The 25,179-nt window shown below is 40.5% G+C and overlaps 1 protein-coding gene across 50 annotated transcripts in view; it reads left to right on the top strand.

Annotated features, from left to right (window-relative positions):
• The window catches only part of obscnb (obscurin, cytoskeletal calmodulin and titin-interacting RhoGEF b), a 52,374-nt gene that overhangs the window by 13,536 nt on the left and 13,659 nt on the right, over nucleotides 1-25,179 (top strand). For 2 of the 50 annotated variants that reach the window (XM_069510501.1, XM_069510499.1), the window contains exons 18-51: nucleotides 29-295; nucleotides 392-661; nucleotides 753-1,019; nucleotides 1,178-1,444; nucleotides 1,576-1,688; nucleotides 1,765-1,918; nucleotides 2,027-2,188; nucleotides 2,275-2,379; nucleotides 3,364-3,630; nucleotides 4,753-5,022; nucleotides 5,122-5,388; nucleotides 5,845-6,111; nucleotides 6,343-6,609; nucleotides 6,712-6,981; nucleotides 7,068-7,337; nucleotides 7,515-7,781; nucleotides 8,512-8,778; nucleotides 8,919-9,185; nucleotides 9,662-9,928; nucleotides 10,271-10,537; nucleotides 10,737-11,003; nucleotides 15,681-15,947; nucleotides 16,056-16,322; nucleotides 17,309-17,575; nucleotides 18,069-18,338; nucleotides 19,084-19,353; nucleotides 19,625-19,903; nucleotides 20,379-20,636; nucleotides 20,820-21,086; nucleotides 21,188-21,460; nucleotides 23,202-23,468; nucleotides 23,688-23,963; nucleotides 24,084-24,356; nucleotides 24,574-24,864. In XM_069510501.1, the coding sequence (XP_069366602.1) occupies nucleotides 29-295; nucleotides 392-661; nucleotides 753-1,019; nucleotides 1,178-1,444; nucleotides 1,576-1,688; nucleotides 1,765-1,918; nucleotides 2,027-2,188; nucleotides 2,275-2,379; nucleotides 3,364-3,630; nucleotides 4,753-5,022; nucleotides 5,122-5,388; nucleotides 5,845-6,111; nucleotides 6,343-6,609; nucleotides 6,712-6,981; nucleotides 7,068-7,337; nucleotides 7,515-7,781; nucleotides 8,512-8,778; nucleotides 8,919-9,185; nucleotides 9,662-9,928; nucleotides 10,271-10,537; nucleotides 10,737-11,003; nucleotides 15,681-15,947; nucleotides 16,056-16,322; nucleotides 17,309-17,575; nucleotides 18,069-18,338; nucleotides 19,084-19,353; nucleotides 19,625-19,903; nucleotides 20,379-20,636; nucleotides 20,820-21,086; nucleotides 21,188-21,460; nucleotides 23,202-23,468; nucleotides 23,688-23,963; nucleotides 24,084-24,356; nucleotides 24,574-24,864 (8,610 nt within the window). Of the gene's footprint in view, nucleotides 1-28; nucleotides 296-391; nucleotides 662-752; nucleotides 1,020-1,177; nucleotides 1,445-1,575; nucleotides 1,689-1,764; nucleotides 1,919-2,026; nucleotides 2,189-2,274; nucleotides 2,380-3,363; nucleotides 3,631-4,752; nucleotides 5,023-5,121; nucleotides 5,389-5,844; nucleotides 6,112-6,342; nucleotides 6,610-6,711; nucleotides 6,982-7,067; nucleotides 7,338-7,514; nucleotides 7,782-8,511; nucleotides 8,779-8,918; nucleotides 9,186-9,661; nucleotides 9,929-10,270; nucleotides 10,538-10,736; nucleotides 11,004-11,789; nucleotides 11,865-12,423; nucleotides 12,472-12,862; nucleotides 12,959-13,608; nucleotides 13,681-14,700; nucleotides 14,782-15,680; nucleotides 15,948-16,055; nucleotides 16,323-17,308; nucleotides 17,576-18,068; nucleotides 18,339-19,083; nucleotides 19,354-19,624; nucleotides 19,904-20,378; nucleotides 20,637-20,819; nucleotides 21,087-21,187; nucleotides 21,461-23,201; nucleotides 23,469-23,687; nucleotides 23,964-24,083; nucleotides 24,357-24,573; nucleotides 24,865-25,179 lie in introns of all 50 variants that reach the window. The other 48 variants (XM_069510502.1, XM_069510511.1, XM_069510504.1 and 45 more) reach the window with 48 other exon arrangements.

Here is a 25,179-nt window from a genome sequence, read left to right as displayed (position 1 = left end):
ATATCTAACGTCACTCTTTTTATTTCAGAATCAGCTTTGAAGTTTTCTGTCCCCTTGAAGTCTGTCGATGTGGAGTTGGGTGGTACACTTAGTCTGATGTGTGAACTCAATCAAGCCTCAGGGGATGTTGTCTGGCACCATAATGGTCGTGAGATTAAACCTGGAGGAAGGAACTGTGTCAGGACAGATGGTGCTAAGCGGGTCCTCACTGTGACTGGCATGACTAAGGAAGATGAAGGAGAATACAGCTGTGAATGTCGAAATGACAAGACCACTGCCAAAATCTCCTCTAAAGGTAATTCACCATTTAATTCAAATTTGAATCTGTTGAATGCTGAAAACCATTTTTTTTATATCATTTGGGTTAATTTGATGCCTCCCATAACTTTAGTGCCCAGAGTAGTGAGGCTGACTGCCAAACTCAACAATGTGGCTGCAATGGAGGGAAAAGAAGCCGTCTTCAAGTGCGCTGTCACCCCAGCAGACACCAATGTCAAGTGGTTCCACAACAGCATACCCATCACTGCCGGGCCAAAGTATAAGCTAGATCATGGTGGCAACACTCACTCACTCACCATAACCTCTGTCACACAAAAAGATGCCGGAGAGATTTCCGTTGATGCAGAAGGCAAAAGCTGCAAAGCTACCTTACAAGTGCAACGTAAGAATGCGCATCTATTGTTAACATATCTATTTTAAATTTGTTAATTAATGTAACATTCTCATTTAACATATCTGTGTTCCCCAATTAGATGAGCCTGTAACCTTTAAGAAAAAGCTGGAAAACCTGACAGTGGAGGAGCAGAGTGAAGTGAAGATGGAGGTGGAGCTCAGTAAGAAATCAGATGAAGTCAGGTGGATGAAGAACAGCATCGTGTTGCAACCTGCAGGAAACCTGGAGATTCGGGTAGATGGAGCCAAGCAGGCTCTGGTCTTCAAGAGCGTGACTCATGCTGATCGTGGCATCTACTCCTGTGAAACTCTGGATGACAAGACCCAGGCCAAGCTCACTGTAGAAAGTACGATTTAACCACATTCACATATGTTTTAAGATACAATATTCAGTATTTATGCACATACCTTGACCTTAAAAAGAGACTGTTCTTCAGTGATGTCTGTTTGGTTAAAAATCTTGCCATCATATTTACACTCCAACATTCTTTTCTTCTTTCTTCAGTGAAGAAGATCCAGGTAATAAAGGGCCTAAAAGAAACCAAGGCACATGAGACAGAGACAGTAACATTTGAGGTAGAGCTCAGCCAGGCCGATGTTGAAGGCTCCTGGACCAGAGATGGGGCCAAGTTAAAGCCAGGGGCAAACTGTCGTTTCACAGCACTGGGAAAGAAGCACGCTCTTACACTGTCCAATCTTAAGAGAGACGATGCAGGAACCATTTCCTTCCAAGCTGAGGGTGTCCATACCTCAGGCAAACTGTTGGTCACAGGTAAGGCCTACTTCCTGTTTGTCTGGTCCTCTGCTGGTAGGGTCTTGGCTTTTGTTATAATGTACCACTTCATGATTGAGTCCATATAGTCTACATTATTACCTATTGCCCAATGGTTCTTGATTTTGCAGAACCACCTGCTATGATCTCCGCACCCATTATGGATATGAGTGTTCCTGAGAAGGAGAAGGTTACTTTTGAGTGTGAAGTGTCCAGAACGAATGCAGATGTTAAGTGGTTCAAGGTGAGTCTGCAGAGTGAAGACAGGAAAAATCAACTATTGAAACTTTTATAACATGTTAAAAATGATTCATCTTCAGGACGATGTGGAACTGAAACCAGGGAAAAACTTTGGCATCCATTCCATGGGCAGAAAGCGCACTTTGATCATCAGCAAATGCACCCCTGCAGATACAGGAAGTTACGTCTGTCGCACCACTGATGATAACACCTCTGCCAAGCTCACCGTTCATGGTAAACATTACTCCTGTCACAAGGCACATAAATCAACCAGCGACTCTTATTTAGGGTACAGTATAAAATCTATAGTTTATGAAAATTCCTTAAAATATTTCCCTACAGCCAGAGATATCAAGATAATTAAGAAACTGGAGGATGTGGAGGTGATGGAGAAGGAGAGTGCTGCATTCGTCTGTGAACTCTCACACGATGAAGTGGACTGTCAGTGGTACAAAGGAAGTACTAAACTCAAAGTCAGTGACAACATCAAGATGAGACAAGAGGGTAAGAAAAACAGAATTTACCCGAATAATTAGTATGATTCATTTATTAAATTGTGCTACTATAATCAATTTTGTATTTGAATCCAGGCAGAACCTATGTACTGCTGTTTAAGTCTGTTTCCCCAGAAGATATGGGTGATATTAAATTCACAGCTGAGAAGACCTCTTCATCTGCAAAACTCAAAGTGAAAGGTAAACAAGTAAATATGTTATGAATTGAAATCATAACATTTAAGCTTTATATGCTGTTGCATGGATTCGTTAACCTTTATTTTACAATGTTCAGATGTGGTTGCAAATGGATTCTTTATTCCTTTTGACAAATGTGATCAGAATGTTATAATAAATAATCAAATATTCCTTTACATTTGAAAATTCACTTTCTTCTAAAATTTAAACAATTGAGCTGCTCTATAATGATCACCATGCTATTTGGAAGTAAAATAATGATAGCATGTAAGCTAAAAATTTAATGGGCAATCTTGATCTCCGTCAGTTGGTTCAGCGAGCCACATGTAAAAGGTCACAAGTTTAGTACAATGGCTTCAAGAGCTCATGCGGTGCATCATTCTGATAATATTTAGTCTGATGAAAAAAAAGAGAAAATCCAGTTGCAACTTGCATTTACATTGTTATGCCTCATTGAGGCCTGATGGCAAAGAGAACACACCTCGTATGATGTCCTATTAGCTGAGGTTTAGGATAATTTCCCCGGGGTTTTATCTTAGCTTTCTTTCCTGACTGAATGCAGCGAAACATATGTGTGATGGTTTGTACATGTGACCTAATTGGTCCAGTGATTTTGGATACAAACTATTTTAAAGATACAAACTCTGTTTCATATTTCTAGCATACTTTGCTATCAGTTGACCATACGTTGCTGTAAGTTGCATCACTTTGTGTCTTGCTGGATGTAGTCAAGCAGCAAATGGCTTTCATGCACTGATTCCTTTTTAATGTGATGTAGCATTATATATTCTTGGTCTCTGCTTTAGCTCTAATGTGCCATTACACTTCAGCCCTATTTGCTCCGGCTTGAGCATAATTCAGTGGCGAACATCGCTTTTCCTAAAGTGCGCTTAAGCAAGGGCTTTGGCAAGGCTTATGCATTCATAGCCTCCGATGTTTCTTTATGGCGTGATAGTTGTCCCTGATTCCGTGTTATTGTTACTATAGAGCTGCCTGTCAAGTTTGTGAAGAGACTCAGGGATAAGATAGCGATGTACAAGCATCGTGGTCATCTTGAATGCCAAGTGTCACGTGCCAGTGCAAAGGTGAAGTGGTACAAGAACAAGACGGAAATCAAACCCAGCAAGAAGCACGAGATCAGAAGTGAAGATGTGTACCGAAAACTCACCATCAATGATGTGGACTCCGGGGATGAAGACTCATATACCTGTGACGCTACTGATGACAAGACGTCCTGTAAACTGCTTGTAGAAGGTAACACAATAGAAGATGACGAAGGTTAATTTTAAGCTTGGAGTCAGGTTTAGCAATTGTAGGGTCTCTGTGTTTGACTGCAACTATATACATACTCAACAAATCAAGCCATCAGACAATGAGGTATCTGTTTGTCTGTCTACTTATCTATTTGTGATGAAGTATATGTATTCATGGAAAACAGTGGAAGATTCTTTTTACTTTGCATCATGTTTAATCTACTAAGGAATTGACAATAGAAATTGGTATTTAGAATTATTTTGTTAAAACAAAATTAACAATTTAACGCCACTACAAGTGAAGTAACCTGTGCAGTTGTTTTCAGTTATTCTGATTAAAAGGCATCTGTATCTGCATTCCAGTTAAGTCCATTGACAAAGAATAGGCCTTCTTCATGGAAGACATTTGATGTCACAGTAGAAGAAGTACAAGTGTAAAAGTAAATGTCATGATGAGGGAATTATTTGCTTGATTTTGGGTTGCTGATATTGTGCATGCTTGCTCACTGTCACAATGTCTGTGCTCACAAGGATCCTTGAATAGTCATTGTCAATGTTATGACTAACATTTGTGCTTTTCCTACTGTGACAAGTCAATAGAGAGAGATGTCACAATATGTGAAAACACTGGTGTGATTGTACCACAAGTGTATAGAGGCTTTAGAATCTGACAAAAACCCTAGTAGATGATTTAGTTTGAGTTGCACTGCATGTACATATTTTTATTATTATATTTTATGATAATTTATATAATTAGATTTGGGGACATCTGTAATTAAAAAAAATCATATAAGGGCTTTTCATCAAAATAAAAAAAATAGTTTTATTCTTGTAATGTTTAGGCTCTGCTAACATTAATAGTTTGCCAAGTTCATATACTAGAACTAGGTCAAACTAGGTTCTGTACCATATTGCTAAAAATGTAATTAAATAATTGATTTGATTCTGGGTTTGTTAAAATATACGATTGCCAGATCTCAAGCAACATTTACAGTAAGATTTTATGTGTTTGACAGTTGTAAAGTGTTTGTAATGTGTAATTTGATTTAAGTCTTATAAAGGATAAACCAGCACTTTAACTGCACGCATTTTAACTTAACCCTTTTTTCGTGACCCCCTCCAGAGCAGTCCATCAGCATTGTGCGAGAGCTTAGTTCAGTAGAAGTGACAGAACCCTTTGCAGCAGTCTTTGAGGTTGAAATCAGTATGGAACTGGTGAAACCTCCCATATGGACTCTGAATGGAGTTGCTGTACAGGAGAGTGCCGATGTGGAAATGGAGAAAGAGGGCACGCTGCACCGTCTCACTTTCAAAAAGACCAAAGCATCAATGACTGGACCTGTGCAGTTTACAGCTGGGAAGAGCAAATCTCTCGCCCAACTCACAGTAAAAGGTAAAGGTGTCAATCCAGTAGTTATAATGAAGAGTATTTGTTTATTTGCACAAACTTTCTGTTAAAAATTCCTAATAAGATTCTGTTCCTCATATTTAGAGCGTCCACTTGAGATTGCAGAGCCCATTAAAGATGTCAAGGCGAAGGAGAAAAGCTCTGCCCTGTTCTGCTGCAAATTCTCCGCCTCACCCAAAGAGGTGAATTGGTTTAAAGGTCAGGTTCATCTGGCAGCATCAGACAAGTACAATATGAAGAAAGACGCCACAAGGGCTCAGCTTACTATTCAAGGACTAACTGGAGAAGACAGTGGAGAGTATCGCTGTCAGTCCGGACCTGCTGAGACCAAAGGCACACTCACTGTTGAAGGTACAGTGTGCACCTTTGTATACAAGTCTTACGGCTGCTGTCAGAAACACAGACAGGGTGGAGACACACAAAGGCAGGATGATGCAATGGAGATACTTAAAATTATAGACATGAACTAACTTACTGGCAGACGGGTGGATGAACGCTTTAGGCGGACAAGCAGTAATCCAAACGTACACACAGAAGTAATAATCAGTTTGAGGTTGGCGATTAGATTAGCTGGAGAAACATGAAGCAGGATTTAAATTTGAATTTAAATTGACATGAATGATTTTCAAAATCAAAGCACAGAAAACCTTGACAACAAAGCAAAAAATACCTTCAGGAGCAGGATTGGATGTAACAATCGCAAAATAAATACAACAGTTTCTAATTAAAACATTATATATTTTAGCATCTGTTTTTGGACTAAAGTGGACTCTGAACTAAAACTACCGTCTTTTTTCCTTTTTATAGTGCGAGAAATTAAAATTACCAAGCACTTGGTCGACACAGAGGTCGATGAAGACAGTGATGCAGTGTTTACGTGTGAGATTAACTATGCAGATGAAGAGGTACAGTGGCTTCTGAAGGACAAGGTGCTCTTCACTAATGAAGTCAACACCATCTCTCATGAGGGGAAGGTTCACAAGCTCATGCTGAAGAACTTGGCTCCTCAGGACGGGGGGACCATCACCTTTCAAGTACGCAAGGTGAAAGAGTCTGTTTCACTCAAAGTAAAAGGTAAGAACAGTTGCTCATATTATCATGCACACAAAAAAGATTTCTCAGTTAACACAATTAAGCGAACCGAGTTTCTCTCTTAAGTGACATTACATTAAATCAGTTTATTTCCAAAAGCCAAGCTTACTCAGATTATTTCAACGAATATAAAAGTTGTCAATTGGGATAAAAAGGTGAAAACATAATATATACGCACACACCACTCTATCCTTTCTCTCCTTTGCCCTCCAGAGAAGCTTGCTGTGTTCCTCAAGTCTCTCGATGATGTCATTGGAGAGGAGAAAGGCATGATAACTCTGGCGTGTGAGGCGTCCAAGCCCAGGGTTTCTCCTACATGGAGAAAAGAAGGTAAAGTCTTGAAGGCTGGACCCAAGTATGAGCTTCTCCACACAGGCAAGTCTTTGGGCCTGATCATCAAGGACGCCACCAAAGACGATGCTGGGGAGTACAGCTGTGATCTCGGAACTGAAATGTCCAAGGCAAAGGTCACTGTAAGAGGTTGGTACTGTTGTTTAAATAAACAGTTCTGCTGTGTTAGCCTGGATATGAATTGTTTTCATCAGCATCTTTGTCATTTTATGATCTCTGTCCCAAATTTAGAGATTGGTATTGGAATTACCAAATGGCTTAAGTCTGCTGAGGTAAACGAGGGGGAGACATGCAGCTTTGAGTGCATCTTATCTCGTGAGAACACAGATGAGTGCTCGTGGACTCTGAATGGCAAAGCCATTTCAAATGGAGGCCGTTTCAAAGTCGCCAATAAAGGCCGCAAGTACATGCTAACCATAAAGGATGTCACGCCTGCTGATGCTGGTGAGGTGGTCTTCAACATTCAGGACTTGAGCACTAAAACAACATTAACAGTTGAAGGTAAGCTGCATATCTATTTTCGAGAAGTAGAAAGTTAGAAAAAGACTAAGTTCTTGAAATAAACATGTCAACATCCCTCGGTGCAGGCAGAGCTTCATCTGTGTCCAGAGGACTGCAGAATGTTAGTGCTGTTCAAGGGGAAGATGCTGTATTTACCTGTGAGGTGACACAGGCTAGGTCCACTGTAAAGTGGGCCAAAGAAGGCAAAGCCATCAAGAAGAGCCAGAAGTACGACATCAGCCAAGAGGAGAAGGTCATGAAGCTCACCATCCATAATGTCTCTGCCCAAGACTCAGGAGAGTACAGCTGTGAAGTTGTTGGAGGTGCAACCACCAAAGGCCAACTGGAAATAAAGGGTGAGACATTAAAGATACTAACCTATGACAACACTTGTTAAGATTGTGGTTAAAAAAAAAAAAATCTTAAAATTGACATCAGTTCAGGGGTAGGGTTATTTTCTGAAACCATGGAGCAAGATTTCACAAATTCAAACTGTGTCTTTAGTTTTAGTGAGGTTGTTCTCTTTTATACAGAGCCAATCCATAAATTCACTAAAGTGCTAAAGGACAGCCAGGCAGACGAGAAGAGCTCTGTGACCCTGCAGTGTGAGACAGCTCAAACCCCATCAGCAGTGATCTGGCTTAAAGGGCACACAGAGCTCAAGGCAGGAGGTCGATATGAGATGTCCCAGAAAGAGAGGGTCTTAACTCTCACCATCAAACAGCTGGAGGAGAAAGACACAGATATCTACACCTGTGATGTGATCACTGCTAAGAACATGGCAAAGGTGACGGTCAAAGGTAAGAACCTTCTATGTATGTGTCTTGCATAGTTGATTATCTTTATATTTCTTAATTTAATAAACATGACGAGAATATCTTGCTTTTGAAAATATGATAGGGATATACTTTGAAAGAAAATGACCTCTGCTACGATACAGTATTATTGCGTACCTGGTGTTAACCATGTCATTCAATTAAAGAGCATGAAAAACTAACATTCATACACTAGGGTATGTTAAATATTTTCAAGAATACATTTTTTACAGTTCTTCCATTGTCAATGCATTTTAGATGTTTTTGAAGGCAAAATCTTGTGCGCCTGTGTTCAGTATGTTTTCTGTGATCGTTTAAGTTGCAGTGTTGTCATGGCTCATAGTTTGGTTAGTTTCCAATTTAACCGGCACCTTAAATAGAAATAGATTAGTAGAATTGTTGCTACATCATTTGTATTTTCTAATAGAAGTAGTTCTGTGTGTCTTGCTTTGTGAGTGTTTCACAATAAGATTTTCTTTTTGTTTGACTGGGAGACAGCAAATTGTAAAAAGCATCCGTAAGTATGTGCTCATGCTTCCAATTGACCTGTTCCCAAATGAATTGTGTTGTTATGTTAATATGCTCCCTGCATAAATCAATATTTCCAATGTTGGTAATGATTTGTGCTTTTCAATTGTTTGGGTTCCAAATGCTAATGCCGACACTATGCTACAACCTGTTTAATATCATCAACCCACTGTTCATTTTATTTTAGCCCTTCCTGCCACTTTTAAAGAAAAAGTCAAGAACCAGGATAAAAAAGAAGGGGAGACTGTGACACTTTGTTGTGAGTTATCAAAACCTGCGACCGACATTCAGTGGAAGAAAGGCTCTGAAATCCTCAAAGCTGGAGAGAAGTATGAGATGAGGCAGAAGCACACCGCTTTGGAACTTCAAATTAAAGATTTGAAGGTTGAAGATAGTGGAGAGTACTCTTGTGTGTGTGTGGACCAGAAGACATCTGCAACTGTGAAAGTCAATGGTACGAATCTCGGCAAAGTTTTATAGAGAAATCAACCAAATAGTTTCACTTGTGTTGCCTTGTTCTATTTATTCAAAACAGTTTATGTCACCCATTTTGAGTAATGTAGTAATGGAAGTAATTAAAATTTGGTTGTACAGCATTGCCGCCGACATTCATACAGAAGTTGAAGACTCAAGAAGCTGAGGAGGGAGTGGAAATTACTTTGCACTGTGAGCTCTCCAAACCTGGAGTCTCAGTGGAGTGGAAGAAGGGAAGTCAGATCCTGAAGTCTGGAGAGAAGTACCAGATGAAGCAGAAAGCCTCTGTGAATGAACTACTGATCAACAAAGTGGTGCCAGAAGACAGTGGAGACTACAGCTGTGTGTGCGGAGACCAGACGACCACAGCTAGTCTCAAGATCAAGGGTAGGATGAAGATTATTATTCAGTTGGTCCATAGAAGTTCTTAAGTACATGTTTAGGCACATTCATTGTGGAGTCGACATGACATGCTGGATTTCACCTTGTCAGCATTTGTCTTTGTGTTTTGTGTTTGTTTTTGTGTTATACATGTAAATGACATGACATTGTAGAATCCATATTGTCTTCGTTTTTCTTTCTTTTTTTTTTTTTGTATTTCTTTATGACATGGTATTGTGGATTTCATCTTGTCAGTGTTTGTCTCTATGTTTTATTCCTCTTTTGTATGTTATGTATGTTATGTTCCATGTCATGGAATGTTTGTCAAAAACCTTATACAATAGGTTTTTGTGGAGTCTTCAGGATGTTGGTTTCTTCTTGTCATTGTTTGTCTTTGTGTTTTGTCTCTGTTTTTGTGGTATATATTTTTTTAAATATTTTATTTCATGACACTGACCACTAACCAAGTAATACATGCTCAGCCCAACCAGTGACCTTCAAACAGAAGTTAGAGACTCAGGAAGCAGAGGAGGGAGCCAGCGTCACTCTGCGGTGTGAGCTCTCCAAACCTGGAGTCTCAGTGGAGTGGAAGAAGGGAACTCAGGTCCTGAAGTCCGGAGAGAAGTACCAGATGAAGCAGAAAGCCTCTTTGAATGAACTGCTCATCAACAAAGTGGTGCCAGAAGACAGTGGAGACTACAGCTGTGTGTGCGGAGACCAGAAGACCACAGCTAGTCTCAAGATCAAGGGTAGGATGAAGATTATTATTCAGTTGGTCCATAGAAGTTCTTAAGTACATGTTTAGGCACATTCATTGTGGAGTCGACATGACATGCTGGATTTCACCTTGTCAGCATTTGTCTTTGTGTTTTGTGTTTGTTTTTGTGTTATACATGTAAATGACATGACATTGTAGAATCCATATTGTCTTCGTTTTTCTTTTTTTTTTGTATTTCTTTATGACATGGTATTGTGGATTTCATCTTGTCAGTGTTTGTCTCTATGTTTTATTCCTCTTTTGTATGTTATACGATTAAATATACACACGTGATAACATGACATTGACCACTAACCAAGTAATACATGCTCAGCCCAACCAGTGACCTTCAAACAGAAGTTAGAGACTCAGGAAGCAGAGGAGGGAGCCAGCGTCACTCTGCGATGTGAGCTCTCCAAACCTGGAGTCTCAGTGGAGTGGAAGAAGGGAAGTCAGGTCCTGAAGTCTGGAGAGAAGTACCAGATGAAGCAGAAAGCCTCTTTGAATGAACTGCTCATCAACAAAGTGGTGCCAGAAGACAGTGGAGACTACAGCTGTGTGTGTGCAGACCAGAAGACCACAGCTAGTCTCAACATTAAGGGTAGGAAGAATTGTAAAGAATTGGTTCATGGAATGTTTGTCAAAAACCTTATACAATAGGTTTTTGTGGAGTCTTCAGGATGTTGGTTTCTTCTTGTCATTGTTTGTCTTTGTGTTTTGTCTCTGTTTTTTGCAGTACATATTTTTTTTAAATATTTTATTTCATGACACTGACCACTAACCAAGTAATACATGCTCAGCCCAACCAGTGACCTTCAAACAGAAGTTAGAGACTCAGGAAGCAGAGGAGGGAGCCAGCATCACTCTGCGGTGTGAGCTCTCCAAACCTGGAGTCTCAGTGGAGTGGAAGAAGGGAACTCAGGTCCTGAAGTCCGGAGAGAAGTACCAGATGAAGCAGAAAGCCTCTTTGAATGAACTGCTCATCAACAAAGTGGTGCCAGAAGACAGTGGAGACTACAGCTGTGTGTGTGCAGACCAGAAGACTACAGCTAGTCTCAACATTAAGGGTAGGAAGAGGAGTGATTTGAACCTTTACACTGTATTAAGAAATGTCTATATAGTGTTTGAAAACAGACCATTTTCTTCCATTTTGTATTTGAACATTTTGTATTAGTATATCTAATTACTACAGATAAAGCATTGTTCAGGCAAAATCCCAGATTACTGCAAACACTGATGCTGAATTGGTAGGAAAATTATTTGTGTTACAATTTGATCAGAACTTGTCCTTTCTGTTTGTGAGTGTGTTTCACTGTCTTCTTTCTGTTTGTTGTCTCCAAAAATGTCAGCGTTCTTTGTGGATGTTGTATGTCAGATTCATCAGAATTTGTCCTTGACATTCTATGTGCGGAATCTGTTGTTGTTGTTGTTGTTTGGATGGTGGATGCAGTTTCCTGAAACACTTTTCTGCAGTGTCATCTGTGCTGTGTTAGAATATTTGAATTTTGACCTTTTCTTTGGAGGATAATTCATCAATTCTATCATTTCTTTCTGTAAATTTTAGAAAAAAACCCACAAAGGATGCAGGTTTTTTTGTTGTCACAGTTGGGATGCTGTTCTTTTGTGTGTTCTATGTGCTCCTGATAATGTATGTATGCTGGTCCATAAACCGTATTTGTCTTTGTGATCAGAGGAGCCAGTCTTTGTGTTGTGGTTTCAACAGTGTTATGGTCCTTGTTGATTCCTGAAATTTGTTGAGCCAGGTGATATTTAGTTTTCAGTCATTATGGTGAAGATATATAAATTATCATTTATCTTTCAGCAATTTGTGTTCAAATTGTTGTTTTTTTTAGCTGTGAAGCTGTCAGCTCCTCTTTCATCTGATAAATTGGAGTATAAAAGGCAGGAGACCAAGGAAACAATCGGAGGTATGAAAGGAAGATGGCTGGCTAGACTTGAAGCTTTATGTTCTGTATCCATCTTGATAATGGTCTTTGTGTTGTCATGTGCCGCTTTTCCTTAAATTGGCCCTGTACCTTTGTTGCTTAAACACTACAATAAGTGCTCCTGTGGCATCATGACTTTGTAGTTTACCAGATGTTAAAGTTTGTGGCACCAAATGTTGCTTTTTTCTGATAATTGGATGGACTTTGAATTTTCGCGTCAGTGTTTTATTTGCATTGTATGTGGCAAAACCAGCAAATGTAAAATATAGAAAGAAGAAACTCTTTTATTTGTGCCACATGTGCCGGTAGCATGTTGACAGTTTGATAATGTCATTAGCTCAAGTTTATACTGTGTAATTTATTTGTGTGTTGCATGTTTCATTGTCATTTGTGTGGTTTGAGGAGATTTAAGGTCTTTGAATTTGTGGCAGTTATAGAGAAAAAAATTATTATTGATAATTTTGATCATATAAGTAAATATAATATATGTTAAATACTGCCATCAGTCACTTACTGTATTTCTATGCCATGCTTTCCATAGCTGCTAAAGACAATCAAATCAGGCAGGAGATCCGAGAAACCGTGGAAGGTAATTTTCTGAAGCTTGTCTGTTAAGCCCATTTGTATTTGTAATTAATCAATGTGTGCAATGCAAGGCTTTGTTGAATGGAAGCCAAACAGAATTGAAAGAGAGAAAGTGTCAGAGTCTTCGATGGTGGTCAGACAGAAACTTGTTATGTCAGCTTACATTGTGTCTTGTTGCTTCAGGGATTGCTTTTAGGCTGAATATGCCCCCCCCCCCCCCCTTTGGCAACCTTTTTCCCTGTTAAATGATCTGTGTCATATTTTGGTGCTTACGCTACTTGGGTTACTGTTGCATGGAGGCTGACATATTGATATTGAGACATGGCTTTGTACCTATCAGCCGCTTAGAGATGTTTAAGACTCATTGATTATAATACACGTGTTCAATTTCACAGCTGTGACTGTGCTAACTACTGGGCAGACTCCTTCACTGCAGCTCCTCAAACAAGAGATTCAGAGGGATTCACAAGAGCGGAAAGTGGGAGGTGAAGGTAATGAGACCTGTTTGCATGGGGTTTGTTGGATACTTGGACATCTGTCAATAATGTCTACGTCTTTTACAGGAGAGAGCTTATAAGCACACTTAGAACCATAGAACTGGAAAATACATAGTCAGTAGGCGAGTCCAGATTTACTGTGTGTGCAGCTTGTTTTTCCTGCTGAATATGAAGAAGGAGGCTTTATGTTCTTATTAGCTGTCATATATGTTGCTGTAAGTTGTTGCACTTGTCTAGTTGTGTCAGTGCCTTGTTTACTGCAGGTCTGGGTTGAATGTGGAACATTTTACTGCTCTATATTTATGGCAGCACTTTGTTGGATTGTTTTTCTGTGTTTGATTGCTGATAACGATCTGTGAGAGACTAAAGGAGAGCAGCTTTAATTGTTGTAGCTTGTAGCTTTATCGATTTTGTTGCTTTTCATTTTCAGAGATACTGCTTACCCCCCCTGTGACACTTACTGGGTGGACACGAACATATTTAATATAAGGTCACAATCTATCAGTATGACAAGTTGTAAACAGGGACAGTAAGCAGGGTTAACTAGGGGATTTGGGACTGTGTGTGTTTTACAAGCTCTGGTGGACGGTATTCAGGGACTAATCACTGTAAGACTGTGAAATTAATGTCGTGTCTTATCCCAGTTGAGAAGACAGCTGCAGGAGTGTCTGTGAAACAAGATACAGAGAAGCAGGGGACCAAAGAGCCAGTAAAAGGTATTGGAAGCTTCCTGCTTCCTCATTGTTTCCTGTCTTAAAGGGATAGTTCACCGAAAAATGAATAAAATGAATGAATAAAATAAATGCCCTCTGATATCTTCCTACGAGATGTGTTCACGGACCCTTGGACACACCATTGTGTGGCTATATCTGCTAGCTTAGCCACTTCCAGTGGACTTAAGCTCAAACAAAGACCTTGTTTCTACTTGAATATGAATGTCAGGGCTTGCGGATACTTGGATGACACCTCGCGAGCGTGAGGCATTTTCTGATTTTTTTATTATGTCTGAAGTATAAGTCGCCGGCTACTTCAATTGTGTCGGATTCGGTCACAACAAAGTTTACCCCTCCAAAAGTGTTTTGTGGACTCACTCACCCCTCCATCGGCATAGTTGTTGGTAGATAATGAGTGAATTTTAATTTTCCGGTGAACTGCTCCTTTAAATACTCTGTTACCAGATGCAGGTGCTCTGCTGATGCTGTCTACGGTCTTTACACTTGTTATATGTTTGGCTTTAGCTGCGAGGAGTTGGAAATTGGCAAAACTAATTGAAAGTAAAATTTGTTTTTACAGCATTACATCGTATAAATAAGAAAAGATTGTATTTAATTAAACTAAATTGCATATTGTGTTAGTATCTGGCTATAGCTGCTATGTAATATTTGTCTTTGCACTGCAGTTCCTTGTGCTTTTGGTGGAAGTGATACAATAAGTGATCAGACTGAAGAGCTAAGCAAAGCTGAGGAAGAAATTAGCCTAATATATAATGTTAGCTTACAATACAGAATTTCCATCCATGTGGTTGTGTTGGTTGCCATTTGTCACTGTGTTACTGTTGTCCCTTGGCGAGAAAGTTTTTGGTCATTGCACTGTTCAAGTCCCAGTGGTTTTTGTCTCGGACTTTGTGGCTCTAAAATTTGTGGCACGTTGCTTTTGAGCTGTTGCATTGTTCAGTCTGTTCGTGAAGATTTAAGCTGATTTGAAATCTGTTGTTTCATGTCTACCAATAACTTCAGTTACAACAGAGAAGTCATCAGTTTCAGCAGTGACCTTCAAAGCTGAATCTGAGAAGCAGGAATCCAAACAGAGAGTTGAAGGTATGTTGTGGGTCAATAATCTTAAGAGTACGTTTGTAATTATTGGAAGTGGGTTTTCTGTTTTTATCCAGTACATATTTTGTTTGCTGGGTTTTTGCCAAAACACAGGCTGTGATATCAGACCGCTATGATGTGACAGAACATCTTTGTGTCTTCAAAGCTTTGTCAACAGTCTGGCTCATTTGTTCTTGTTCGCTGAGGAGTTGGAAATTGCATATTGGCAGCATCATTGAGTTACAGTCAATCAATTACTTGCTGTTGCATTCAGTATTGTTGGGGTTTTTCTTTGTTGCATTATATTTTCAATTCCACTATCATTATTGCGTTTATGTCACTCAGTGTTTCTCACAGCAGATATTTAATTACACTAATCACACTACACCTGCAAAGATACAAACTCTTGCTGTTTCTAAAGCCAAAATCAAAAAAATTGAAATCACAATTTAAGTAAAATGAATATTTTTATATTCATATTGTTTCCTCTTTGGTGCGTTTTTTGTATATTTTGTATATTTAGTCTAGCTTGTTGTTGTTCTCTTCATACTCAATTGTGAATGCCTGATATATTCTGCGTTCTGGATTGTTGTTGCCTCCAGTGAGCTGGGATTGAGAGCCTTGATAAACATTTAGGTCGCCTTGTGTTTTGAATGAGAGCAGGGATTATTGGCTATGCATCATGCTGCTACTTGCACAAATGTATTTGTGTGTTTGTGTGTACATTTAAAAACACGGATACATATGGCTTTGATTTTTTTTACTTCAAAGCAGGTAAGTAAAAATCTGAATTTTTTTACACAATATCCACACTGCAGACTACAGTCTGCTCTGCATCTGTCCTGAAATCCTGTGGGTTACAACTGGCAAACATCTATAGCTTATTCAATGTATTCGATCCCCAGTTCTTCCAGCCACTGTCATTCAAGACCTTAAGGGCCAGGAGGCTGAGGAGGGCGGTAGTGTCACTCTGCATTGTGAGCTTTCTAAACCTGGACTCATTGTCGAATGGAAGAAGGGAAGTCAAGTCCTGACGTCTGGAGAAAAGTACCAGATGAGACAAACAGGATTCAGTTATGTGCTACAGATCCACAATTTGACACCTGGAGACACAGGAAACTATTCATGCTGTTCAGAGGACGCAATAAGCTCAGCTTCTGTTGCAGTAAATGGTAGGATGGAGACTGTGTCGTCATCGTATTCTGTCCTCTAGTCTCTTGATTCAGTCTTCTTCATTTCACTCTTTTTCGCCGTCGCCATTCTTTCTTTTCGTCCATCAGCTGCCCCAGTCATATTTACGAAAGAGCTGGAAAGTGTGACTGCTGATGAGGGGGACAGTGTCACGCTGCACTGTGAGCTTTCTAAACCAAGTGTTTCTTTGGAGTGGCTGAAAGGAGAACTTGGTCTTTGTCCTTGTGCCAAGTATGAAATTAGACAAACTGGACAAATTGCCACTTTGCTAATCCATGATGTAGATCCAGAGGACTCTGGGAGTTACACATGTGACACTGGTGGACGTCAGAGCACTGGACATCTATCTGTGAAGGGTACGCCTGTTTGAAACTATAGTTTGCAGGGGAGATACTTGATTTGTATTTGTAACTAGTAAGACCTTTTATTTCTGTAAATAATACACATTGAATATTAGGTGCTTCCACTGCCTCTACCTCATCTGATCCTCATCTGATACATTAATGGTTAAAATCAAACACACAGGAGAGGCTTCTTGTTACTTAAGGTGTAACTAAACCCCTAAACCAATGTATTTGTGTATTAGTAATTAACTGATTGATTTAGGTCCATATCATGACATTTTAGTGCGAAGACTTCGAATTGTACACTTTGTATAGTAAATATGTATCGTAACTGCCCTCTACTGGTTGATAGCTGGCAATTGCAATTGTATTTTGCTTGTGGTTTATCTGGAGGGAGTGTCACTCACCACCCCTCGTATAAAAAACCGACAACAGACACTAGTAGACAGAGGAGTCTGACGATCTGATTCTGCAGATTGTGGGAGAGGAGTAATATCAAAGAGTGGAGTGAGCTTATTGAGTATATTGATGGAGCAATTACTGCAAAATAACCCCTCTATAGAAATATGATAGATAAAGTGTCCACAGGCTCACATTTTGAGAGTTGTAGAGATACTTTCACAAGGAATAGTGTGTCTCTCTCTTGAGATGAGCAGTCGACACACAGTCAATGCACGTAGACTCACAGTCAATGCACATAGACACTTACACACTGCAGGAAGGAGTTAGTTGGCGTCTCATGGCCCCACCTCCCAGATCTGCACTGTAAAGGCAGATTTAACATTTCCAGGGTAAAGGCACTTCAGCCTTAACTTTGGGGTGAAGCTACACTTTAAGCTTTGTTAGACTAAATGAGGATTTGACTCAACATTTGGATAAAGACTTGAGACTAAAAGATTTTGCTATTTTCTACCTCTGCTATTTATATAGGGTACCTATTAACTCTCAAATCTCTTAATTTAGTTTTCTCGTAATTTCTTTATTTTCTTCCCCTGCAGCCCAGCCTGTCCTTTTCAAAACTCTGCTGCAGAAGGTTGAGAGACAGGCAGGGGAGATCGCTATTCTTCGCTGTGAGACCACAAAACCCGGCGCAATTGTTGTCTGGAGGCATGGTGACAGTGTGCTGACATCCAGCAGCAAGTACCACCTCAAACAGGAAGGGACTGTGGTCGAGCTTGTCATCTATAAACTGCAGGGAGCTGACTCTGGAGAATATTCCTGTGATACAGGCAGTCAAAGGACGTCAGCTGTCCTCACTGTGCAGGGTAGGCTCTGTCTTTGTAAGAGTGTCTTTCTCTCTGGAGTCACGTCTTTCTTCGTGTCGCATCACTCTTTCTTGTTGATTGAACGCTTGAGTGTGAAATGCATCAATCTATCATCTGGAGATCACATGTGGGGTCTTCTTGACTGCATTTAAATATTCAAGCATTGTTTCTCATCCCACATGTGGTTCTGTTTTGCCGTTCACTCCTTTCAAAGCACGTGTTCACTTATACGCACCAGCACTTTTTTGTCGAGTTGATCACTGATCATCATTGTCATCATGTCATCATTTGCACCCATTTCTCCTTGCACTTCACTAAAATTAACACACCATACTCTGTTTATCTTCACTTGGTATTAAATAACAGCTTGACAGATAAATTCAATCACACTTTGATCACAGCCTGCAAAACCTAAGCGATGTCATTGTCAAGTATTTGCTGATTTAATTCGACAAACATCTAACTACTTTGCTGAAATGTATTTGCCAAACAGAGGTCGAGATTACCATACTGAAATTCTTGGAGAGCTGTGTTGTCTATGAGGGGGAAGAGGTCCGCTTTGAGTGTTTGGTTTCTCATGAGGAGGCACCTCTGGCCCAGTGGAAACTCCAGGACGTCCCACTACAGAATAATGAAATGAACCTGATCAAGACTGAGAGCCGAGTACACAGCCTCACACTCAGAGGTGTCACCACAGCCGATTCAGGAACAGTTACTTTCACTGTGGGAAACCACACGTCCACTGCTTCTCTAACAGTCAGAGGTAAGAGAAACATTTGGACCATTAAGGCAACAGTGCTTCTACAGCAACATCTGGACTTCTGTTCATTTCTTTTCTGTCGTCTGTCTCATGGGACACCAACTTTCTATCTTTTCAAAATGTTCCTGCAAAGAATCCCACTTGGATTCTTGTCACTTTCTTATTCATACCACGTGTTTACAGCATATCCCTTCGTATTTCTACAGTATATCTTGAACACCCCTCTATCCATTGAATTTGAACTAACGTCCCCTTTCCTTTTACACCTTGTTTTTAAATTACACATTGGTCATGCTGATCAATGTCTTTCCCTTTCATTCTTGTATTCTGCATTTCTCTTTTTTACTTTACACTTTATTCAAGTAACTTGTCGTACAGTAGCTTTTGATCCTGCAATGTTATGTGTTGTTAAACTCTAATAGTTTAACTCTTCCATTCCCTTTACTCCACTATAATGAAACTGACTAAACCAAATATACTTTGTTCTAGCTTTTTGTCAATAGAGTTAATATTTTAGCACTTAAATGCTGAATGTGTTACAGTACCCTTTTTTCAATTTTTAAGTGTAGTTTAACTAGTGACCTTTAACAGTGCTGTTCATGTTCAGTCTTAAACTTATCCTTTGTATGGAATTATTAAAATTGTGATTATAAATATGTCACTTCTGAGTACACTGTGTGTTGCGGTGGATGTGTTTGCCTCTGAAAAGTGTTAGATAAAGCATCCTAATCGATAATGGTTTTTCTAGCAGCTGCTCCTGTGTTATTCAAGAAGGAGCTGGAAAGTCAAGAGGCCACAGAAGGAGGCAAAGTCACCCTGTCCTGCGAAACATCCAGCCCTGATTGCAAGGTAACCTGGCGCAAGGGCTCGTCTGTACTCACCCATGGGGAGAAGTTCACCATTGATCAGAGAGGAACCACTCACACCCTGGTTATACACAAGCTGAAAGTGGAGGATAGTGGAGAATATACCAGCCATACAGGGGACAAGAAGAGCACTGCTACTCTGACTGTGAAAGGTAACACGTCTCTGGTCTCCTCTCATCTTCATCCCTGCCGAAGTCCATATTCCATTCATCCATGCCATTCGCAAGTAGTGGATGCATGCAGGAAGTTTTTTTGGTTTCATTTTAAATATTTGTATTTAGTCTATGATCTAATGCTAGTAAAATCAAGTATTTTGTAAATATTAAAATCAGTTTCTTTATAATGGATACACCCTCGTAGTTGATGCCTTCTGGAAGGTTTGCAGAGGTCTGATCACTGACCATCATCCCGTTCCCCCATCAGAGCGTGTCCGCATAATCCGAGAACTCTACGATATCACTGTCACCACTGGGCAGGATGCAGTCTTTGAAGTTGAGCTGTCACACTCGGGCGTGACAAACGGGGAATGGTGGCTTGCAGACAACCTCCTCCAGAATAATGATTTGAATCAAATGAGCAGCCAGGGCAGAGTGCAGCGTCTGACCCTGAAGATGGTAACCACGGATGAATCAGGAGATGTTGCCTTCGTAGTGGGAGAAGAGAAGAGTGTGGCCTGTCTGCTGGTGGAGGAGAAGCCCAAAGGTAAAGAGGATGACATGGTCACATGAAGAGTTTAATCATCACATCCATCTCCATCGACTACCAAAGAGCTTTGTTTTGGCAAATGGAAATCTGCTTGCACCATCATCTTCCACATATTAACTTGTACATGCGTTTTCTTAACACATTTTATAGGTTTTGCTAGTAACACTAATACAACTAAAGGAGACAACGTTCCTAACTCTGTGATTTATTTTCTGAATTTGACAAAGATTTCAGTACTTCAGTTATAAAATGTTTGTCTCATTATTTAGTTTTTTCTTTTTTAGTGACACATGAATCTCTGATCTCTGATCAGATCGTGATTCACTTTGCCATAAAAAGTGTGGTAGCATATACTAATCAGTGCATGCTTTATTTTATTGTAAATAATGAATGCAAAAGCTATACAGAAAAAGAAGACTGCATATAAATGTTACTGATAATAAATCTCGTTACGGGTTTTCCACATTTACAGTGAAAATAATAGAGAAGCCGCACAACACTTTGGCATTAGAAGGTGAAACTGTCACTCTGGCCTGCACCATCTCTGACCCCAAGGCCAGTGTCACCTGGATCAGAAACAACGTGGCCATCCAAGCAGGTCTCAAGTGTGACCTGAAGAAGAATGGAGCTTTCCACCAACTTTGTATCCTCAACGTGGTGCCTGAGGACTCAGGAGTGTACACGTGTGACACTGGAGATGCACAATGTGAGGTCACGGTGACCGTGGAAGGTAAAGAATGATGCTACCTCTTAAAATATTCTTGAACCTCCGCTTCACTCAACCACACAGCCAGTCTGGCATCTGTGTGCATCAGCAAGACTTTCATATTAAGGCCCTCAGAGAAGTTGATCTTGTCATTTCAACATTTGCTGCAAAACATTTTTGTAAAAAAACATTTTACATTCTCACCAGGTGCCCCGGTGTTCTTCCGGAAAGAGCTAAAGAACGAGGATGCCATAGAGGGTGATGATTCTACCCTGCGCTGTGAGATGTCTAAGCCAGGGATTTGTGTTGAGTGGAGGAAAGGAGGCATTGTCCTCCAGCCCGGTAAGAAGTATAAGATGAGGCAGGAAGGATGCATTCAAGAGCTCTGTATAAGTAACTTGGATCCTGAAGACAGTGGCTACTACACCTGTGATGCGGGAGATCAGCTCACTACGGCTTCTTTGGCAGTGCAAGGTAGCCTTCCTACATTACTGTTGTGTTTGTCCTTGATTGTGCATTTTCTGTCATACTTTTTTAGGCTCAGTGTATGCGTATTTGTATTTTTCACTCAACAGTGAAAGAAGTCTTCATTGTTTCTGGTCTTAAGACCACCGACGTCTTTGTTGGGGAATGGGCAACCTTCTCCTGCCAGCTGTCTGGTAGGGCACCTGGCAAGGTGCAGTGGTGGTTGGATGGCTCCTTGTTGGAAAACAGCCCTTATAGTGAGATAGGGCTGAGCCAGGGCCACACCTACACACTGACCTTAAAGAACCTGGCCCCAGACGACTCTGGCACTGTCATGTTCAAAGCTGGCAGTTTAACATCAAGCTCCAAGCTCTTAGTCAAAGGTATCATGTTACAAAGAAAACCTTGAGAGACTGTGAGAAGCAGTTACTCTTTTTTTTAACCCTGCAGCCTATTTTAAATCCAAGGATGTGCTATTGTAACATAAATTTGCATATTAGTCATTGGCATTTATCATATTTTTTAATTAATTAGGATTTAAACAAGACTAAAATGTACTGAATCATCTCTGTTTTGCATCAACAAAATCTGGTGTAATTCCTCTTGAAAAAGTGAATATATCATGAACTACAATTGTTTCTTGCAGGGTTGCATAGAAAGTTTCAAGTTATTAATTAACGTTATATATGCCATTTTACATTTTAGTGCTCTGTCATGCATGAGAAGCATTTTTCCTAATTGTATTAATAATTGACAATATTGAGTTTTGTGCCATATGATTTGACACAACCAAAACCTACAACTTGGTGCAGCACCACAGCATAGTTTTGTTGGAGTAGAGCAGAGTAGCATTTAAACCAAGATAATAAATAAATTTAGTTCTTAAAGAATATATGATTTGCCATGACGTTGCTCATCTACAGTCAATTACAAATACAGTCAAATTAGTGCTGTTAACAGTCTACCTTTAAAATGCACACCACTAAGTCAACAACCTTTCCTGCAATTCTGTATAACTCACAAAACTTCGATATGAAAATGAATTTGATACCTCAACAAATGAGCAGTGTTTATCACGTTGCTATTGTTTCCATAAGCAGTGTCCCTGACAGCTTGATCAGTCTTAAATGTTGAGGCTGTTATCTAAGTTGGATATTGTTGTTGGTTCAATGACCTCCTAGGTTTCTTGCTGCTGCCCCAACATTCCCCTGATGTTCTTTCATTTGATCTGTATAAATAACCTCTATGTTTTGGCTGGATAAAAGCCTTGACTATGTTTTAGTCAAATTAGTGTACTACTCAGCGATTTGATTACTTTTGAAGCTGTTGCCAAACATAGATTTTATAACTGCCTGTGGGAAACAGAGACATGGAAACAGAAGGGATCCTGGAAACAAGCTTCTGCAATTCTCAACTTGTTGTTCCGAGTCAGGCACCAGTAAAGTGTTGAAAGCCAGATGCAGGATCATGATTATTACATGGTTAACTGTGCAGCCCTAACAGAATATAAATATGCCTTGGTAATATAAAGGAGTGAGTCTTATTTGATGATTTGAGTAACAAACATTAGGTTTGGTTTTGGGGATGTTTAAGTTTGATTCATTTTTGATTGTACAGAGTTAGTCAAACACTTAATTGCGACAACAGAAATGTTGTGTTAGTAAAGTGCTGCTCCACCAATCCCTGCTGGCCGGCTGCTGTTGAATACTCATATTCCACCTCTACCGTCCCATCGCACTAAGCCCTGGCCCTAACCCTCAAGCACTAAAACTGCTAACCTCCCCATGATCCATCACTTCTGACCTCTCATTAGCTGTCAGCTCTTCTGGGCCTTTGGTTGTGACTATTACCCCGAACCTTGACGGTTGGGCTTTTTGACCCCCTGGATCCTTATACAATACAATACAGTGGTCACAGTGACCACTGAAATATACATATTTTCTCATGGCACATGTGGTTTGTATTGGACAATCTATAAGTACATATTAATGTCATTCACATTCTATTTTGTTAATCTACTTTTGGGGGTTAACAAGCCCATCTGTCATCCGGCATGTCCTGCATTGTATATCGTTATATCTCACGGTCAAGGTTTGACCCTATGACCCCTGACCCCAACCTCAGATCCCACAGTTGAAGTGGTGAGCGAGATGGAGGACCTTTGTGTGGTCGAAAACCAACCGGCTGAGTTCATCTGCCAGTATTCACGTCCGGTCAAGGCTCAGTGGAAGAAAGACGGGCAGCCATTGCAGCCTGATGGCCGAAGGGTGGTGGTGGAGCAGGACTGGAATGTGGCTCGCTTGTACATTAGCAGTGTGTCCGCTGAGGACAAGGGCGCATACTCCTGTGAGGCAGAGGGGACCTGTGTGGTAGCTTCACTTCATGTGGAAGGTGAGCTTCCCTCCACATGGAAAGACCACCAACCTTTAGGGAATCTCCTCTGCTCCCTAAAAGCTAACATTACTTTGGCCAAATAAATTGATCATCACAAAGACTGTGCTGTGTGTTGGCAAAATCCCATTCGAGTTCACGTTCTTAACACTGTAGCTGTCTGAATATCTTTTTTGAGTGTGCTCTTTCTTTCTTCATTTTTCCTGTTGTCTTCTACAGGCAAACCTATAACTATTGTTCAGGGCCTGGAGAATGCAGAAACCTTTGATGGAGGGGAAACACTGTTTGAGTGTGCCTTGTCTCGTCCTGAGAGCAAAGACTGCCGCTGGCTTCTCGATGGCAAACCAGTGAAGGAATCTCCTAATGTTGAGATTGTGTCATTTGAGAGTGGCCGTCGTCACCTGCTCCTGCTGAAGGAGTTGCATGTTAAAGACAGTTGCACAGTGACCTTCAAAGCTGGGACAGCATCCACATCTGCCCAACTCTCTGTCAAGGGTGAGAAAGCTGGAGGACTTTGAAGTTGTATTTACAAAAATCATGCATGAATCATGAATTCTTCTATTTCATTACTGTAACTGTCCTTTTACCTCTAATTCTATGGGTTTCTGTCATTAGGGTGGCAGCTGGATGTTGTGAAGGGTCTGGAAGACAAAGTGGCTGCCGTGGGAGAGAGGGTTGAATTTTGCGTCGAGCTGACTGAACCCATCCCCGCGGCAGAAGTAGCCTGGTATGCAAATGGAGTTGAGCTCAAGCCCAGCGATCTCTGGGCTGTGAGGGCTGATGGCTGTTCCTATCACCTTGTCCTGAGACACGCACCACTTCTGCCCCAGCAGGAAATTACATTTGCTGCTAGAGATGCCCTCTCTTTGGCCAAGCTCACTATCATCAGTAAGTATTTGTGAAGTTTATACATTTATAAATGAATCTCTATTTTTGAAGCGAGAGAAGAGAATGACATGTTACATTATCTTATCATCTCAACCTCTGTGTCTTCATAAAGTCACCATTACCAAAAAAACTATTGAGGGCAGACATTGAAAGGCTGACATGACTTTCTAAGTATTTTTTCCTCAGTGTTCATATGAGCTGCTTTTCTTCCCCACAGCTGTACCTGATCCCCCAGAGGACCCAGAAGTCCTCAATAAGACCAAACAGTCTATAACCCTCTCTTGGTTCACTCCACTACATGATGGAGGGAGTCCTATTCTTGGCTACAGAGTGGAGTTGCGGCTGGTAGACAGCGCCCTCTGGCTTCCGTGTCAGTCCGAACCTGTGTGTAACACAGAGTTTTTGGTTGAAAATCTTATCCCCGGGAGTGGCTACAGGTTTAGAGTGGCAGCCATCAACAGAGCTGGGACTGGAGAGCCTGTAGAGCTGCCTCAGACTGTGCAGCTTGGTGAGTGGATGTGTTGTTCAGTTCATGTGGAAGTAACATTTCTAATGCCCACCAAGACATTTTGTTTATTTTTGCTCAATGACTCCTAGTTTTTGTACAAGACGACAATAAGAGATTGAAAACCTTGTCATCACTTATGACAAGAGGAAGTATCTATACGAAATCCAAGACCGAAATAGTGTTACAAGCATCAATAATCTTGTATCACAACCCCAATCCACTGCCACTGCTGTATGTGCAGCCTGTTGAACTTGCATTACTTTACTAATTTAAAAAAATTCAAACATTTAACATTGAAACACAATATACATTGTG

The sequence above is a fragment of the Paralichthys olivaceus genome, chromosome 16, assembly GCF_024713975.1.
Source record: "Paralichthys olivaceus isolate ysfri-2021 chromosome 16, ASM2471397v2, whole genome shotgun sequence".
Classification (NCBI taxonomy): domain Eukaryota; kingdom Metazoa; phylum Chordata; class Actinopteri; order Pleuronectiformes; family Paralichthyidae; genus Paralichthys; species Paralichthys olivaceus.
Note: the sequence above shows the minus strand (reverse complement) of the source record. Positions and strands in the feature narration are given on the sequence as shown.